This window comes from Chiloscyllium plagiosum, unplaced genomic scaffold (assembly GCF_037043375.1).
Source record: "Chiloscyllium plagiosum isolate Xiang-an unplaced genomic scaffold, Cpla_swu_hap1 HiC_scaffold_31, whole genome shotgun sequence".
In the NCBI taxonomy this organism is placed as follows: domain Eukaryota; kingdom Metazoa; phylum Chordata; class Chondrichthyes; order Orectolobiformes; family Hemiscylliidae; genus Chiloscyllium; species Chiloscyllium plagiosum.
The window spans coordinates 48893160-48910901 of record NW_028270169.1 but is presented as its reverse complement, the minus strand read 5'-3'; the positions used below and the strand labels follow the sequence as shown (position 1 = coordinate 48910901).

The 17742-nt window shown below is 41.9% G+C and overlaps 1 protein-coding gene across 2 annotated transcripts in view; it reads right to left on the bottom strand.

Moving 5' to 3' along the window:
- Nucleotides 1-17742, bottom strand: part of bckdk (branched chain keto acid dehydrogenase kinase) — a 61098-nt gene that overhangs the window by 25053 nt on the left and 18303 nt on the right. For both annotated transcript variants that reach the window (XM_043718757.2, XM_043718755.2), the window contains 2 exons: nt 16866-16939; nt 6128-6256 (listed from right to left, as the gene is read on the bottom strand). In XM_043718757.2, the coding sequence (XP_043574692.2) occupies nt 6128-6256; nt 16866-16939 (203 nt within the window). The remainder of the gene's footprint in view (nt 1-6127; nt 6257-16865; nt 16940-17742) is intronic.

Genomic DNA, 17742 nt, shown 5'->3' with positions numbered 1-17742 from the left:
TGCAGCAACTACCAGGTTCATGGGAGCTAGAAGAAGAAATGTTTGCAAAGAGTGAGGTACCAGCACTTTAGCTCCACTGACAATGCGGTGGAAAATATTCAGGGAAATCACCCCAATACGACATGGCTGATCTGAAAACAGAATGGCAATATTTTTGCCAGATGACCAAAGGTTCACCTACCATTGACACTGCCTCCATTGTAACTTCACACAGTAAAATCAGTCTCTTTCTTTTTGAAGGGAAAGAATATTTCTGTCACATGTGTACGAGGGATCCAGTCCTGTTTACAAAGGCAGTCACTACAAATACTTCCACGGAGTAACAGGCAACATGACCAGGTGAAAACCCGATGGAACAAAGTTTGAGGTTACCAGCTTCTTACGTTGAGTCAAGTAATGGCCAGTGCCTCAGGAAGACAAATGACAGAGCGCTACTCATCTGCACAAGCTATGTGTACGGAGACTAGAGTCAGTGGACAAGAACTACCAGCCAAGGGAGGGAACAAATGGTGTCATGTGAGAGAGACTGGTCAAACTCCAGCAGGTTAAGAAACAGAAAGCAGAATTGGGAAAAGTTATCCAGATAAAGGGAGTGGGACAAAGCCAGACTGAACTCAGCTGGAACTGGAAACAAATGAAATGGACAGGACGGGGATGAACATTGCAGGGACCTGTAAAAGGAAAGGTTTCTCTCATTCTCTCTGCAAAGTTTGTTCAAGGGATAGCGAATTGAAAGTTGACAGATTGTGATGGGTCTAATCCAATGGGAGGATTTTAAAAAGTAGGGACCGAGATAGTGAAAATGTTTGCACCTGATTTCACAAGGGGCAGTCGGGTTAATAGATGGAGGAAAAAAATGTCACGATGATTTGGTGATGGCAAAAGAAAGAATGTTCAGAGGTGTGGGGACACTGCAGTGTGCTCTTGTGCTGCAGTGGTAGTGTCCCTACCTGTGAGCCAGGAGTCCTCGATTCAACTCCTACCTATCCCAGAGCTATGTAGTAACATTCCCGAACAGATAGATTAAAAAAAGAAATCTGTGCAGTGAGTTACTGGGAATAGCAATAGGTGAACCACACATGGCTTCAAGGTCATACTGGAGTGACATTAAAATGCTCAGAGCAAGAGGAAAATGGATCAAATACAAGGAGGAACAGAAACAATGGACATAGTGGGCTCTAGGGTCTGAGAATATTCTGACCGTCAACACTAAACTAGAGCGAGTTAGAAACCTTTTCAGAGAATCCTACATCAGCATTCAATAACTGCTTCCTAGCATACATTTCTTATAGGAAGGAATTAAACAGGACTCTGAAATAAACTATTTCAAAACATGATTTGGAGATGCCGGTGTTGAACTGGGGTGTACAAAGTTAAAAATCACAACACCAGGTTATAGTCCCACAGGTTTAATTGGAAGCACACTAGCTTTCGGAGCGATGCTCCTGATGAAGGAGCGTCACTCTGAAAGCTAGTGTGCTTCCAATTAAACCTGTTGGACTATAACCTGGTGTTGTGTGATTTTTAACTTATTTCAAAACAGTAAGTTTTCACACAGTTTATAATAAGGATCCCACACAGCTCCCAACACTGCCATTTCAGACGAATTACTGTGCAGCCAAAAGAAATTTAAACAAAAACAATGGCCAGGCAAGACCTCGCCTTAATGCTTTATGTCAGAGAGTGGTGCCAAGTACATTCTGTACAGAACTAGGAGGGCTGTGAGGCGCATCTGACCACCAGCTGTATCCTGTGTGATAAACAGGATCCAATTACACTTTTGGAAAGCACTGTTTCAAATTTATATTTTATTTTTACATACGAAGTTAAAGCTGAACAACGTGACTACGGACCGAAAAGATCAGCATCAAGGAGTTTTGATCATTCAGAGGGATCTTTGTTAAGTGGGGGACACTGTTCCAAATGATGCCTGATCTCTGAGCATTTGTCACGGCAGCAGAAATCAGGGAGAATGGGGGGTAGTGGCCAAACAGGATGTGGCACAGCGTGAGACATCTTGCCCATTTTACCTTAAAAACGTGAAAACTATCTTTCCTGTTCCAAGATGGTGTGGGGATTGCTGGGGTATGTGTGTTATTTCAGGTTTTCAGCTAGCCTAGCTTTCCTTTGTTTCTGCACTATATCTGACCTGCAACTAACATGATCTCACCTCAACGCAGGAGGCAGCCTCTGATTGAGTGGTAGTGTACAGAGCTCTCGGATGGAAGGTGGAGAGTTTCAGATACTGCTGCAAAATGTCCCACTGACAGTCTGCTTCTGAACAGTGGGGTTACTTTTATGGAAGTTACTCTGGCAGTTGTGTAGTTAACTTAATGCCGTAATGCATGCCCGGGATCATATTACAGGGCTCCAGTAACAAAAAATGGTAGTGTGCTGGGATAGGTTAAGTGTAATGTAGGGAAGCAGTGTGGCAGACGATGATTAGTTTAGAAAGACAAAGCAAGCCAGCATGATTGGTTATGCTAATGTTATCCGATAAGCGTGGGAACAACAAGTGTATAAACTGCAGAGGAGCAAAGATGTTACGGGCAGTCAGGGAAGACATTTTTCTGGCTGCCACAGCTTCGATTTTGCAAGATTAAAGTTTAATGTCATGAAGGATTTTGCGTGTCTCCTGGTAATTGTTTATAGAACATTGAGTGATTCTTCCACAACTCTTTCCACAGGGAAACACTCACTGGCTAGACAATGAGACCCCAGAGTGTGGAGCAATCAGCTATTAAGGAGGTGGTTACAGCCACAAACACGTGCTCATGTCACAGCCTTTACAATGGTCAATCAGATTGTGAATTCTTCCTTTTGAAGGCAGTAAAGATGCAACCTGGAAGTAGCAACTCACAAAGGGCTTAATGTCAGATTTAAAGTATGTATTTATTGGTTCCATCACTTAAAAACTTTTATGATACAGAAAGTTCAAAGCAGAAGCTGAACAGGCTGAGGTTTATTTTCCTGGACTGTAGGACTGAGGGGGTGACCTTATAGAGCTTTATAAAACCAAGGGAGGCCATAGATAAGTTTCTACACTAGATTTAGAGGTGCCGGTATTGGACTGGGGTGTACAAAGTAAAAATCGCACAATGCCAGGTTATAGTCCTGTTGGACTATAACCTGGTGTTGTGTGATGTTTAACTTCATAGATAAAGGTGAACACCAAAAAGTCTTTTCCCCAGGGTATGGCAGTTCAAAACGGGAAAGCATAGGTTTAAGGTGAGATGGGAAAGATTTGAAAGGTACCTGAGAGGCAATGTCTTCACAGAAGGTGATGAATGTATGAAACCGAGCTGCCAGAGCAAGTGGTAGAGGTGGGTACAATTACAACATGTAAAAGATATTTGGATAGGAAAGATTTAAGAGAGATATGGGCTAAAAGCAGGCAAATGGGACAAGTGCAGTGTAGAAACTTGCTCGGCATGGATGAGTTGGGCTGAAGGGTCTGTTTCCATGACTCATATTCTGGCATATTTTGAAAATCAGACTCTAAAACAAGAGATTCTGCTAATTAATGACAGTAGCTGCAAGTATCTACAGAGCCTGTCCCCAGTGCTACCCTGGAAATGCACTCCCTTTAAAAGGTATTCTCCATGCAGACTTCTGCTACTGCTGCTTACAGAAACAATGGCAGACCTCATCCAGCCTCCCTCCCACTTACCTTCTCAGATGCTGTCTGACCGGCTGTGCTTTTCCAGCACCACATTCTTTGACTCTGATCTGCAGCATCTGCAGCCCTCACTTTCTCCTAGTTGGACTCATGAGAGTACATTTATGGCCCTAAAGTGCCTCAGCACTTGAGTACAGCCGACAATGCATCAACAGCTCCTCCTCCAACCTTTTTACTTTTAAAATTCATTCATGGGATGTGGATGTCACGACTGGGCCATTAATTATTGCCCATCCCTAACTGCCCTGGAGAAGCTGCTAGTAAAGAGGTTATGGGGAAAAATTAAAAAATAATTGATGAGGTCTTTGTCTTTCTGATAGTTAAGAGAGGCCCTTTCTCTCTAAAGTCATTAGATACTTTCTGTTGTATCTTCAGGATTGCCTCGAACAAACTGTTGCAAAAGCTGAGCTTCAGCAAGTTTAATATCCTATAGGTTAAACTTTACTACATAAGTGATTAGGGGAATAGGAAAAGGAGGGCGGCATTTGGAAGCACATTAATTCTGTTCCCCACTAAAAAAGGGATGGTAACTGATCCACACCCCAAGTCCATCTGTTGACATTTGTCAGCAAGTGTTCCATGTTTTTTTAAGACCCTTTTTTTAAAATCAGAATTTGGTCTTCATTTCTCTCCTGAATGTCCTGGCTCTGATTTTAAGTTTGTAACCCTTTGTCCTGGATTTTTAAGTCATGCAAGATATTTCTATCTATCCCTCAATCTTAAAACTCCAAATAAAATTGTTTAATGCACAGAAGGTAAGCCTAGTTTATCAAAGTTCTGCTGAGAATAACAACCCTGACAGCATTCCCTCTTTCCAAAGCCTAATTATGTTGTCTAAGGTACCTTAGAACTGTCTACATATGTGGTTTATCCAGGGGATTGTGCAGTTATGGCCTGCCATTTTATAGTCTAGGCCTCTAAATACAAAGGCTAACGTCCCATTAGGCTTTTCTCACTAATTGTTCATTAGTGCTCTGGGTAAATGGATGTTAGGAACATCACCTTTCTACCATTTTTAAAAGATAAGTCTATTTCTTTTCTGCTAATAAATGCATGAGCTCACATTTAGCTCCACTGAAACCCAAAACTTAAAAGGCTTCTTTAAAACAAAAATGGCAGCTCATTTTTGGGTTGGAATTCCCAACTCAGTGCCCTCACTGGAATAAAAAGAGAATGGATATGAAAATGAGATGGAATGGCTGTATTTCATGAGTGACATCAGCAAGTGACCATAAGGATGGAATGGTCTGTGCTCGTGAGAGACAACACTATCACATTCAGCAGTGTCAATACAAGGGTTTGCAAAGCTCTCACTAAGGGCTGACAGTAGTCACTCGAAGGTAAGGGGAAACCATTTGGACAGGTGCAAAGGCTGATGGGCATTTTTCAGAGCTCTACAACATTAGGCCACTATTTGAATACTGCATGCAATTCTGGTCTCCCTGCTATGGAAAGGATGTTGTGAAACTTAAAGCCACTCAGAAAAGATTTACAAGGATGTTGCCAGGGTTGGAGGGTTTGAGCTATAGAGAGGGGCCAAACAGACTAGGGCTATTTTCCCTAGAGTGTTGCAGGATGAGGGGTGACCTCATAGAGGTTTATGTAATCATGAGGGGCATGGACAGCGTGAATAAATAAGGTCTTTTCCCCAGGGTAGGGGAGTCCAAAACTAGAGGGTACAGGTTTAAAGGGGAGAGGGAAATAATATAAACAGGAAATTAAAGGGCAATATTTTCACACAGAGGGTGGTATGTGTATGGAATGAGCTGCCAGAGGACATGGTGGAGGCTGGTACAATTACAACATCAGGATGGGTATATGAATAGGAGGGGTTTAGGGGGATATGGGCCAAGTGCTGACAAATGAGACTAGATTAGGTTAGGATATCTGTTTGGTGTGGACGAGTTGGACCAAAGGGTCTGTTTCCGTGCTGTACATCTCTATGACTCTGATGTAACAGTGCCAGAGTTGACCTTGACCAAGTGCTGCAGACTGGCACATTCCGAGGACCAGGACTGCGTGCACAACTGCTGCCATGGCACAATGGGAAAAGTCCACCATAGTCTTTCTGCCAAAGTTAAATAAGGGTCCATTTATGCTACTGTACCGAAGCACACTGCATTCGTGATTATGTAAATAAAGACTTTTATGAATAAAGTATAATTTTTGAAATTAAAAAAAGTCAAGGATAACCAGCTGACTGATATGCAGTATAGAACCCAAGTCACAAACCATAGGACACATACCCACTTATCACAGCAAGTCAATTATTTCAATCAATTAACAACATGGAACAAGGCCAGAGGGCAGAAAACAAGGTGCAGGATTTTCCCTCATTCTCTACAGTCGGCCAGTTAGAGCATGGGGGTTCATAGCTGAACTGGCCCCATCCTCCAGTCCCCAGGCTCTCTATCATTACCTTCCATTGTGTGCGAAGACAGGACTCACCTCATTGCATTCTTCAGTAACTCAGGAAGGATGTAGTCCAAGGGCATTGGGATATAAGGGTACCTGGCTGCCACATGACCATTTATCCTCACTCTTGGGGAACTGCCATACTGATGCTCACATAAGCGCCTAGAGAGAAAAAAAAGGAATAAAATAACAACTCATCTTTAAAGCAAACACTGTTCTGCTCATGTTTGAGTGACAGAAATATTAACTCTACTCCTTTTACCATAGTGCTACTTCACCATAACATATAGGATCAAATTGAGGCCATTCAGCCCATCGAGCCTGCTCCACAGATTAAAATCTTGAAAGCATCAGCATTAATCAGTTGCAGAATTATTGACTTTTTTTTTGAGGTAAACAGAACAATGCAGTATCTAGGTACTGCACAATTTAAAACAGCTTTAAAGTAACAAAAATAAATAATTAAGAAGAAATGCAGCAACATTAGCATTGCTGCACAGTTGCATAACTCTGCTTAAGCAATCGGGACTAATCAATGAACAATATTTATTGGGCTTAAAATTTATAATTTATAAAAAGGGATCAAGAGTTACAGGGAGACAGCAGGAGAATGGGATCCTGCTCAGCACTCCACTGTATCTCTCTTTAGTCTTTACCTGTTTGTGCCTGGTTTGTTGAAAGGGGTGGAAAGAGGCTGAAAGGTTAGTATAATTTTTGCTCAATGTGTTGAAGTTTTGAAATTGATTTCCATGTATATGATCTTGGATTTGCTTTCTTTTTTAGATTAGATTAGATTCCCCACAGTGCAGAAACAGGTCCTTTGTCCCAACCAGTCCACACTAACCCTCTGAAGAGTAACCCACCCAGACCCATCTCTCTCTGACTAATGCACCTAGCACTATGGGCAATTTAGCATGGCCAGTTCACCTGCGCTGCACATCTTTGGACTGTGGGAGGAAACCGGTACAAACTCAAAGTGCCAACAGTCACTCCTGGTGATACTTCTCAAAAGACTGTTTGGGATTTAATGAGAATCCAAGTGAATTCTATGTAAATAATTGTCAGCTGTCATTTAACTTGCGGACAGACATTTTGAGAGCGGTTTTTGCAAATTTTAGTTGTGGTAAAAACAAGAACAGATTCTTTATTAATTCTTCAAACTTACCTGGATTTATGGGATTGATTTCATTTGTCACTTTCCTTTGCTACAAAAGAAAAACACTATAACACTAGAAAATAATGCTCAAAGATACTAGCTTTTAAAAACCATAAAGTCCCGAGACGTAAGAAACTGCTACAATAGAGGGGAGAGGTCAGTATTTAATCCCCTCTGGTTTAGGGCCCATTAAAACTACCTAGCATCAATTAAACAACAAACTTTCCAAAAGGCGTGGTCCATGGAGAGGGTAGGTTGGAGAATCACTGCAGCATTAGAAGCACCACAAACCACTTCCACACCCCAGTGATGTTCAGATCCAGTGAGGATCCTTATCCAGAACATCGCAGCCACAGGGCAACACGATAACAAGTGGCTGACATTGCTGCCATAGGGTCAATTCCAGCCTTGGGTGATTGTCTGTGTCAAATCTGTATGTTCTCCCTCTTCTCTGTGCAGGTTTCCTCTGGGTGCTCCTGTTTCTTCCCACAGTCCAGAGATGTGCAGGTTAGGTGAAGTGGCCATGCCAAATTGCCCATAATGTATTAGCTATGGGAAATTTGGCGTTAATTAGAGTGGGGGGAGCTGAGTCTGGGTGGGATGCTCTTTGGAGGGTCGGTACCAACTTGATGGGCTGAATGGCCTCTTTCCACACAGCAGGATTCTATAATTTTACCATAATCCCACCCAGATTTAAACAGAAGCTTGTACAAACTGTGGGTACCACAAAAAGAACTAGCTATAGATACACAGGGAGAGGCAAACACTTCAGCAAGGGACAGAAAGAACTTAATTTTTTTTTTAAAATTGAAAAAAAAAAACCAAGCTCTGTCTCTCACAGTTTCAGGATATCTCCAAGCATTTTACAACCAGGATTTTATTGAAGTGAAGTGTAGCTATTGTTGTAATGCAGAAGCTCAGTTGTTCATTGCCTGTCATGATACTAACAAGACAATAAGTTTGTGTGATGTTGAAAGCTAAAGTTCAGCCAGAATTCCCCAGCTTTCCTTTGAAATCATGCCATGGAATCGTTTACATCAATCAGAAAGGACAAATGGGGCCTTGATTTTACACATTATTAGAAAAAGAAAAAGGAGCTTGCATGAAACGGCAACAAATTGCTTTCAAACGTACACAGGAGATTTCACAGGAGGGTTTTTTTTAAACCGGGGACAGAGGGTCACAAGTGGGCAGCACAATGGCTGTGTTTGGCACTGCTGCCTCACAGCGCCAGGGACCTGGGTTCAATTCCAGCCTCGGGTGACTGTCTTTGTAGAGTTTGCACATTTCTCCCAGTGCCCGCGTGGGTTTCCTCCGAGTGCTCCCGTTTCCTTCCACAGTCCAAAGATGTGCAGATTAGGTAGATAGGCCATGCTAAATTATCTACAGTGTTCATGGATGCAGAGGCCAGGTGGATTAAGGATAGGGTAGGGGGGTTGGGTCTGGGCGGGATGCTCTTCAGAGGGTTGGTGTGGACTTGATGGGCCATATGGCCTGATTCCACACTGTAGGGATTCTATGAGTAGAAAAGGCTCACACTGTATCATCCAGAAATGAAAGTATGGGAAATAGTCAGCGATATGGCAAGTATGCATCCAGGAGTGTCAATTGTGTCAGTGTTGACCTCAACCTTTCAAAGGGCTATTTGCACAGCTGGTCAGAGGCAGCATTAAGGAGGACAGGAGCTGTGGGGCAGGCAGGCGGGGGGAGTGGGGGATAAAGAGAGACCACAGCGTAACAGTTATGTCACAGGACTAAAATCCAGAGGCCAGGATAATAGCATAACCATAGCAAAAGGTGTAATTTAAATTCAATTACTAATTCAGAGTTGGAATAGACAGAGTCTCACAAAACTATCATGGATTTTTAGAAAAATTCATCTGGCCAACTAAAACTCTTCAGGGAAGGATGTCGGTGTCCTTACCCAGACTGGTCTCCATGTGACTACAAACCCCAGCAACGTGGAGGACTCTGAGCAGGCCATTTCCATGGCCACTTAAATCACTCGTTAGAAGGACAATTCGAGATGGACAAAATAAAACTGCTAAATTGCCAGTGACACGCTGATCTTATGGAAGATCTTTTCTAAATTCTCACATACATTGACCAAAAGTGGACAGGTTAGTGATGAAGAATATGGTAAACGTAGACATCCTTCAAATGACAGTATTTCAGCTCCATACCCAGAAGGGAAAGCAGCCTCTTGCCTTAACCACAAATAAACAGAAGTGAGAAAATAAAGCATGACAGTAACAGACAGCTTCCCACTGCTGAACCCATGGCTAACTTAGCCGTATAATTCATTACACAGAATTAATGTCACTTGATCAGCTTGATCATCACTTTCTAATCAAAGGAGCTTTTGAGAATTCTCTATTTAATGTTCTGGAATGCAATCTGTAATGCTCGTCAACCTTTAACATCAGCAGAGGAGAAACACAGCTGGTCCACTGACTGCACAATATTATCTGCTCCAATCCCATTTCTAACTTCTCTCAATCTCACACTCTACATTTTAATATTTTTTTACTTTAAATTTTTTTTTTTTATGGTTCTTTTTCAATTAACAACAATCCTCATTAGGTTGAGGTGTTTGAAGGGTCGAATGGCCTTATTCAGAGACAAGCAGGGAATTCTGCTGAAACCACACAAATGGAGCTGTGACTAGGTCACTGCTGTGTTTGCTATTTAAGAACAGTTCAATGAACTGTCTTGGCACGTGAAAATATTTGTCAATCTTTGAGACACGTAATAACACACTAAATAAATACAAGCTTTTTTTCCGCCCCATGAACTCTGGAAATAAACTTCTGCACTTGCAGTAAAGTAATCCACATTCAAATATCCTTTTGCACAATTCTATTTCTTCTACATTACTCCTTTACACCTCAAATGGAATTTGAATTTCAAGCAGCAAGGGACAAGCAACACTTCCAGCTGCAGTCCTCATTGTTAAAGTAGTGTTCCACCACTAACAACATTCTGGGGGTTACCATTGACCAGAAACTGAACTGGAATTGCCATATAAATATAGTGGCTAACAGAGCTGATCAGAGGCGAGGAATACTGGTGAACAACTCATCTCCTGTCCATTTCAATTTTATAAACCTCTATAAGGTCACCCCTCAGCCTCCAACACTCCAGGGAAAACAGCCCCAGCCTATTCAGCCTCTCCCTATAGCTCAAATCCTCCAACCCTGGCAACATCCTTGTAAATCTTTTCTGAACCCTTTCAAGTTTCACAACACCCTTCCGATAGGAGGGAGACCAGAATTGCACACAATATTCCAAAAGTGGCCTAACCAATGTCTTGTACAGCCACAACATGACCTCCCAACTCCTTAATACTTAATACTCTGACCAATAAAGGAAAGCATACCAAATGCCTTCTTCACTATCCTATCTACCTGCGACTCCACTTTCAAGGAGCTCTGAACCTGTACTCCAAGGTCACTTTGTTCAGCAACACTTCCCAGGACCTTACAAGTGTATAAAAGTATATGAAGTCCTGCCCTCATTTGTCTTTCCAAAATGCAGCACCTCACATTTATCTAAAGCTCCACCTGCCACTTCTCAGCCCATTGGCCCATCTGATCAAGATCCCATTGTACTCAGAGGTAACCTTCTTCATTGTCTACCACACCTCTAAGTTTGGTGTCATCTGCAAACTTACTAACTATGCCTAAGTTCACATCCAAATCATTTATATAAATGACAAAAAGCACCAATCCTTGTGGCACTCCACTAGTCACTGGCCTCCAAGTCTGAAAAGCATCCCTCCACCCCTACCCAGTTTTCTACCTTTGAGCCAGTTCTGTATCCAAACGGCTAGTTCTCCCTATATTTCATGCGATATAACCTCACTAGCCAGTCTACCAGGAAGAACCTTGTCGAATGCCTTACTCAAATCCATATAGATCATGTCCACCATTCTGCCCTCATCGATCCTCTTTATTACTTCTTCAAAAAATTCTATCAAATTAGAAAGACATGATTTCCCACGCACAGAGCCATGTTGACTACCCCTAATCAGTCCTTGCCTTTTCAAATACATATAAATCCTGTCCCTCAGGATTCCCTCCAACAACTTGCCCACCACCGACATCAGGGTCACTGGTCTATAGTTCCCTGGCTTGTCCTTACCACCCTTCTTAAACAGTGGCACCGCCCTAGCCAACCTCCAGTCCTCGGGCACCTCACCTGTGACTATCGATGATCCAAATATTTCACTAACAGGCCCTTGCTTCCCACAGAGTTCTAGGGTACACCTGGTCAGGTCCTGGGGATTTATCCACTTTTTCGTTTCAATGCCACATGGACTGCGGTTGTTCAAAATCCCAACTCACCACCTCCTTCTGGAGAGCAGTGAGGAATGGGAAATAAATATTGGTTTTACCAGTGATGTGTACATCACCAAGAAGTTAAACAAAAATGCAGAGTTTAAACGAAGAGTTTGAAAACTGAAGCAAGAACCTGGTTAACGGTGCAACTGACTGCAAAGCTATTGGTTTATGTTAGCAGGATTGATTGTCTGTTCTCCAGTGAAATTCAGCACTGCACTCCAATCTCCCTTTCGAACCATATAAAGCCTTGCGATTGTGTGTGCAACCTCAGAAGCTTCAAAAGTATTTCAGTGTTTTTTAAAAAAGGTAGCTATTGTAGTAATACAGGAAATGTGTCAAAGAATTTGAAGACAGGAATCTTCTATAATAAAGAGTAGGTAATGACTGAATAATGTACTTGGGTGCCGTTGGTTGAGAGGGTTAAATATTTGCCAGGCTTGCAAACACATCTGATTTAGAATAGAAAGGGTGAAACTGTTTCCAATGGCTCAAGAGTGAAAAACCAGGTCACTAAATTGAAGGTCATCAGCAGAAGAACCAAGTGGTACTGAGGAAATTATTAATTATTAGAATCCAGAATGCACTGCCTGAAAGGGCTATGGAAACAGATTCAGTTCAGCGAATTTAATACAACTTTTCAAAGGAAAAAATGTCACTTGTCTATGGAGGGGTAAAGCAGGGGAATGGGACTAATTTCTTTGCAATGGTTTACTTAATTATACAAAGCTATAATGGACCAAATAGAATTGAAGAGCACAGGAAGAACCTAAGAGTCTTTGAGGACAATAGCAGGGAATTCCTCAGTGCTACTTCGTAAAAATAGCAGGAGATCTTTCACTCACTGGGAGGAGAGAGAGACGGGGCCTCTAAGTTCTCTTCCAAAAGGCAGCACCATCAACAATGGAGCACTCCCTCAGTACTGTACTGGAAGCATCATCCCAGAGATAGGAGGTAATGCTGATGGACACTTGTTAGACCTGAATTGGAGTACTGCACACCAAAGTAGGTACCACATTATAGGAAGGCTGAGTATGCGACAGAGACAGACATACAGAGAGGAGGATAGATTGATGGAGTTGGGATTACTTCTGGTCCCCAGTTATAGGAAAGATATTGTTAATCTCGAGGGGGCTCAGAAGAAATTTACCAGATGTTGCCGGGTATGGAAGTTTGAGTTATAAAGGCAGGAACATTTTTCACTGGAGAGGCGACTTTAAAGAAGTTTATAAAATAATAAGGAATATAGATAGGAGTTAATGGTAGTTGTCTTTTCCCCAAGATGGGGGATTTCAAGACTAAAGAGGCATATCTAGAACGTGAGAGGAGAACGTTTTTAAAAAACACACATGGTGGTTTGCGAATGGAACACACTTTAAGGAAATGGAGAATGTGGGGACAATTACAACGTTTAAAAGATTTTTAGATAACTACATGAATAGGAAAAGGTTTGGAGGGATATGGGTCAGGAGCAGGCAGGTGGGACTAGTTTAGTTTTGGATTATGTTCAGCATGGACTGGTCGGATTGAATGGTCTGTTTCCGTGCTGTATGATGTTATGACTAATAGCCAGGAGCCTGCTGACCCCCCAGTGCAACTCTATTGCCTCCCACGAGGAGAGCAGGTGAGTTAACATGAAGAACTGGGGTCAAGTTTTACACGACACGTAAGAAAATTCCAGATTTTTGGCCAAAAATAAGGTGTAGACTTTTACATGTAATCAACTATTACTCAAGCATATACGTAATCAATTTCCACTCCAACCACCCAGCCTCTGCTCAGCAACCAGACAAGTTAACACAGAATAGGCTTGTCAGCAAAACTCAAGCCCAAGGGGCAAAAGGTGTAGTAGTAATATAGGAACAAAACTGGCTCAAGCTTAGAAAACAGCATTAGTGGGTGGTTGTTTTACCAGGCTAGAGGGAGGTATATTGTTGTCTTACCTGACTAGAGGGAGGTATAGTGTGTTCCCCAAGCTTCAGAGCTGAGATCTCTGCTGGTGCCAATATACAATACATCCACTGACTGGACATGGGGCAATAGGCCACAATTTAAACATTTTTAGACAACATGATCCTCATAGTACATACGGAGGAAAATAGCAACACAGCACGACAAAATACAGTGGCTGGGGAACGGGCAAACATATGGTAGTAAAACTTATCACTGGAAAGTGTGAAGTAATAGAAGGGAGAACGTGGGGAGGGATGAAACAGCATTAAATACTGAATGAAAAACTTTGTGGGTATTTACATACAAGCCTTTGAAGTTAGCAGGACAGGAGAATAAAGGATACAGGGATCCTGGGCTTCATTAATAGTGTCATAATAATAAAGTATCGAGGAAGTTACTTACATACAATATTCGTTCAGCATGTGGGGGAATACAATCCCAATTTTGGACACCAAATGTTAGGGAAAGAAGAATAAAGTCAACAGTGCAGGTTAAATCCTGTACTGGCTGTGCAGTTCATGGCAAGGCTGCCTCAGCACATGCTTGTGGTTAATGCTCAAGTTGTACATAACCATCTCTCCCACGCTGTAATGCAGAGAGCTGCCTGAGCTCCTTTATGATGTGTGGCTCCATATTTTGCAGAGGATTATAGGGCTTTCAACAAGAGATTTACTTGAAAACTTCCAGGGATGAGGTCCCATAGTTACAATGAAGAAGCAGGGTTTGTTCTCCTCATAGAAGAGGTGCTTAGAGGAGATTTGATAAAGGGGTTTTAGATTCAAAGAGTTTAGATGGAGTACGTCGTGGTTCAGGGATTAGTAAATAGAGAGGGAGAGAATGAAGATAATGAGCAAAAGAACTGGAAGCAACATCTAAAGAACTATTCCTAAAATAAGATCTTAGGATTTGGATAAGATGACAGATACAGAATTAATAGTTAACCTACAAAAGGGAATACAATCAATATTTGAAGGGGAAAATAAATTCCCTTGGGGACAATAGTGTGAAGTTTTGATTCCACTGAACTAGTAATCCAATGTCCAAGCTAATGCCCTAGGTAGTGGTGGAATTTTAATTCGATTAACATTGGGAATTGAAAGCTAGTCTTGATAATGGAAAACCATGAAACTATGAATCATGCTCAAGTTCACTACAGGAGAAAGTGAGGACTGCAGATGCTGGAGATCAGAGCTGAAAATGTGTTGCTGGAAAAGCGCAGCAGGTCAGGCAGCTGGAAAAGCACAGCAGGTCAGGCCTGACCTGCTGCGCTTTTCCAGCAACACATTTTCAGCTCAAGTTCACTACAGCCCTTTGAGGAAGGCACTGTGACATGCTAGCCTCTGCTCAGCAAAGTGGTTGACCCTTAACTGAATACGAAATGGCTTGGAAAACCACTTTCATTCCAGAGCAATTAGGGATGGACAACAAATGCTGGTCTTGCCAGAAACACTGAAATTCCACAAAAGTTAAAGAAATTGCAGAGATATGGAGAACAAGCAGAGTTAGAATGGGCAGAATTGCCTTCTTGTGTACTGGACTATTTTTGATGCTATGGCATACTATACAATACAATGAGAAGACCTCTCAAGTGTGTAAATTAGATATCCTGATGTTCTGGACTATGACAGGTTATCATGTTATTTGACACGACTTAGCTTTACTTAGTGTTTCACAGTGTGAGCTGCCCTTAATGTAGTGTCCTGACAGCTCTGCAGGGAGTTCATGGAAAGCTCAAACGGACAATAAATGTTTCACAGAACTTCTGCTCTTTGAAAAGGGATCCATACAAACAGCATTAACTGGTTAGTCACCTCCATACTTCTTGGAAAATCTCACTGCATTTGAACTGGCTGCGCAGTCTACCCACAGAACAAGAGCTCGCTTGAAGGAGTTCATTTGACGTGAAGTGATTCTGGATGTCATTAAGGTGTGAAAAGGGGTGTTGTTCAAAGACCAGGAAGGCATAGCTGGAGTCAAACACCATGCTGAGCCACTGGATCTCAGCGCTGTCTTCAGCATTCCTGCAACACTTGCAGAGAAAGTAATCAGCATGGAAAGCCACTTCTTAACACTCCCCAGTGAGAGATCTTGTGGTGCAGTGGTAGCACTTAGCTCTGGAGTCAGAAGGTCCAGCTTCAAGTCCCACATCAGGACTTGTTGGCAACGTGGAAACAAGATCCATAATAATCAGCCCTGGAATCTTTTCAGCATCTCTGCTCAAATTCCCAAAGGTGAAAAGGGAAAAAAAGTGCTTATGAAGATAATGTTAAAAAATTAAAATCACTATCTAGTTTTTGTTTAGATGGTTTCGAAGGTGTAGATGAAGGGGAGAATGGGATCAGATACAGTAACATTATTACATGAACAAGTCTGCAATAACTCACTAACTGGCCTCCTCTACAAGTTGAGCAAAGCTAAGGTATGGTCACTGCTGAAAGATCCGACATTCTTTACCTAAAAACAAAGTTTCTAGATGATTTTAAATTAAAATAACTTGTTTTCTTAAAAAGATAGAAAAAAGTCACCAATACTGAATTTTTTTTTCCCAAAATAGAAATATCATTGGTTCAGTAAAGGAAAAAAAAAAACTGGAGCTAAAGAGCCAGAGGTTTTTCTCTCTCCTCTCTGCCAACCCATATACAGTCTGCTATTCACCAGAATTAGACTCCGTACACAAGCCTATTCTCGGGTCTCTCCGGTGGAGCAGACTGATGTGCAGTAAAAGCCCTTCCCCGGCCCTTGTTCTTAGCAGGCAACTACACTGAAAACTGCAATGTTCTAACTTTTATTATTCACTAAGCTAAGAGATGGAGGCTTTGGAAGTGTAACAAGAATCAAAAATGAAAAACAAAAAAATTAGTTTCAGCTGAGATTATGTGGTTCTTACCAAGTCAAGGATCCTGCTGTATGTTTAATTTTAAACAAGTACCACATCACACAAACAGCAATGACAGGAACGTCAGCTTTTCCCCTGCCCTTGACATAACAGAAACAACCAGCTCACTGTCAAACAGACTGCATACCTTTCCTTCTTCAGCCGATTAGCATGACCCACCCACTTCCAGACCAGGGCTTCCTGGATAAAAGTCACGTAGTTGCCAGGCGAAAAAAAAACTTTAAAAATAAACTCAGTCTAAATAAAGCTAAATATCACAGATCTGAAATAAGAAAAACGAAGTGCTGGAAAACCTCAGTGGTTTTGGCATCCTCTGTGGAGAGCATGTGCCAAATGTTTCAAGCAAATGTGTCATCTTTTGGCGTCACAGCATGTTCTCTACTCTTTCCAAATTCAATGACTAATCTCACACAGGGCAGGACTCACCGAGCAAAATCTACCCACTTCTCAATGATCTTCTTTGGAGACAGCCGTGTACAGATAATTCCCACAAAGTCAGGCTGCGAAAAGAACACAGAAAAACAGACAGACTTAACGACAGAACATAGAAAAGTACAGCACAGTACAGGCCCTTGGGCCCACGATGTTGTGCTGAAGATTAATACTAATCTAAAATAAAATAGCCTAACCTACACTTCCCTCAATTCACTTCTGTCTACATGCATGACCAGCAGTCGCTTAAATGTCCCTAATGACTCTGCTTCCACCATTACCACTGGCAACATATTCCATGTGCTCACAACTCTCAGCATAAAGAACCTACCTCTGACACCTCCTCTACACCTTCCTCCTAACACCTTAAAACAATGACATCTCATAGCAGTCAATCCTGCTCTGGGGAAAAGTCTCTGGCTATCGACTCTATTCATGCCTCCCATTACTTTGTACATCTCTACTACTTCAGGAATAAGATAACGTTGCAAACAGAGGCAGTTCGGCCTGGCGGGTCTATATTGGTGTATATGCCACACAAGTTTCTTCCCATTATAACTACACCTCACCATGTCAACATACATGTCCACAGAAATAGATCATGTTCTGGACCAATGGTATTACCATGTGATTTGGACGGTTATGGTTCAGAAGGCTTGATGGGAAAGAAGAGGAGACAGATTAATTAAGAAGTTCCAAGCTGCCCTAGTCTAGTGAGACCATCTTTCCTTCTTATAGTTAAGTTTTACTCCATTGTAGCTAGTCACAGACATGTCTATATCATACAGTGTCAAAGCAGAATAATTAGCTAAAGGCATGCATTAGCATGGAAGGGATAAGGCATCAATAAACAGTGTCTGACATGGCACTG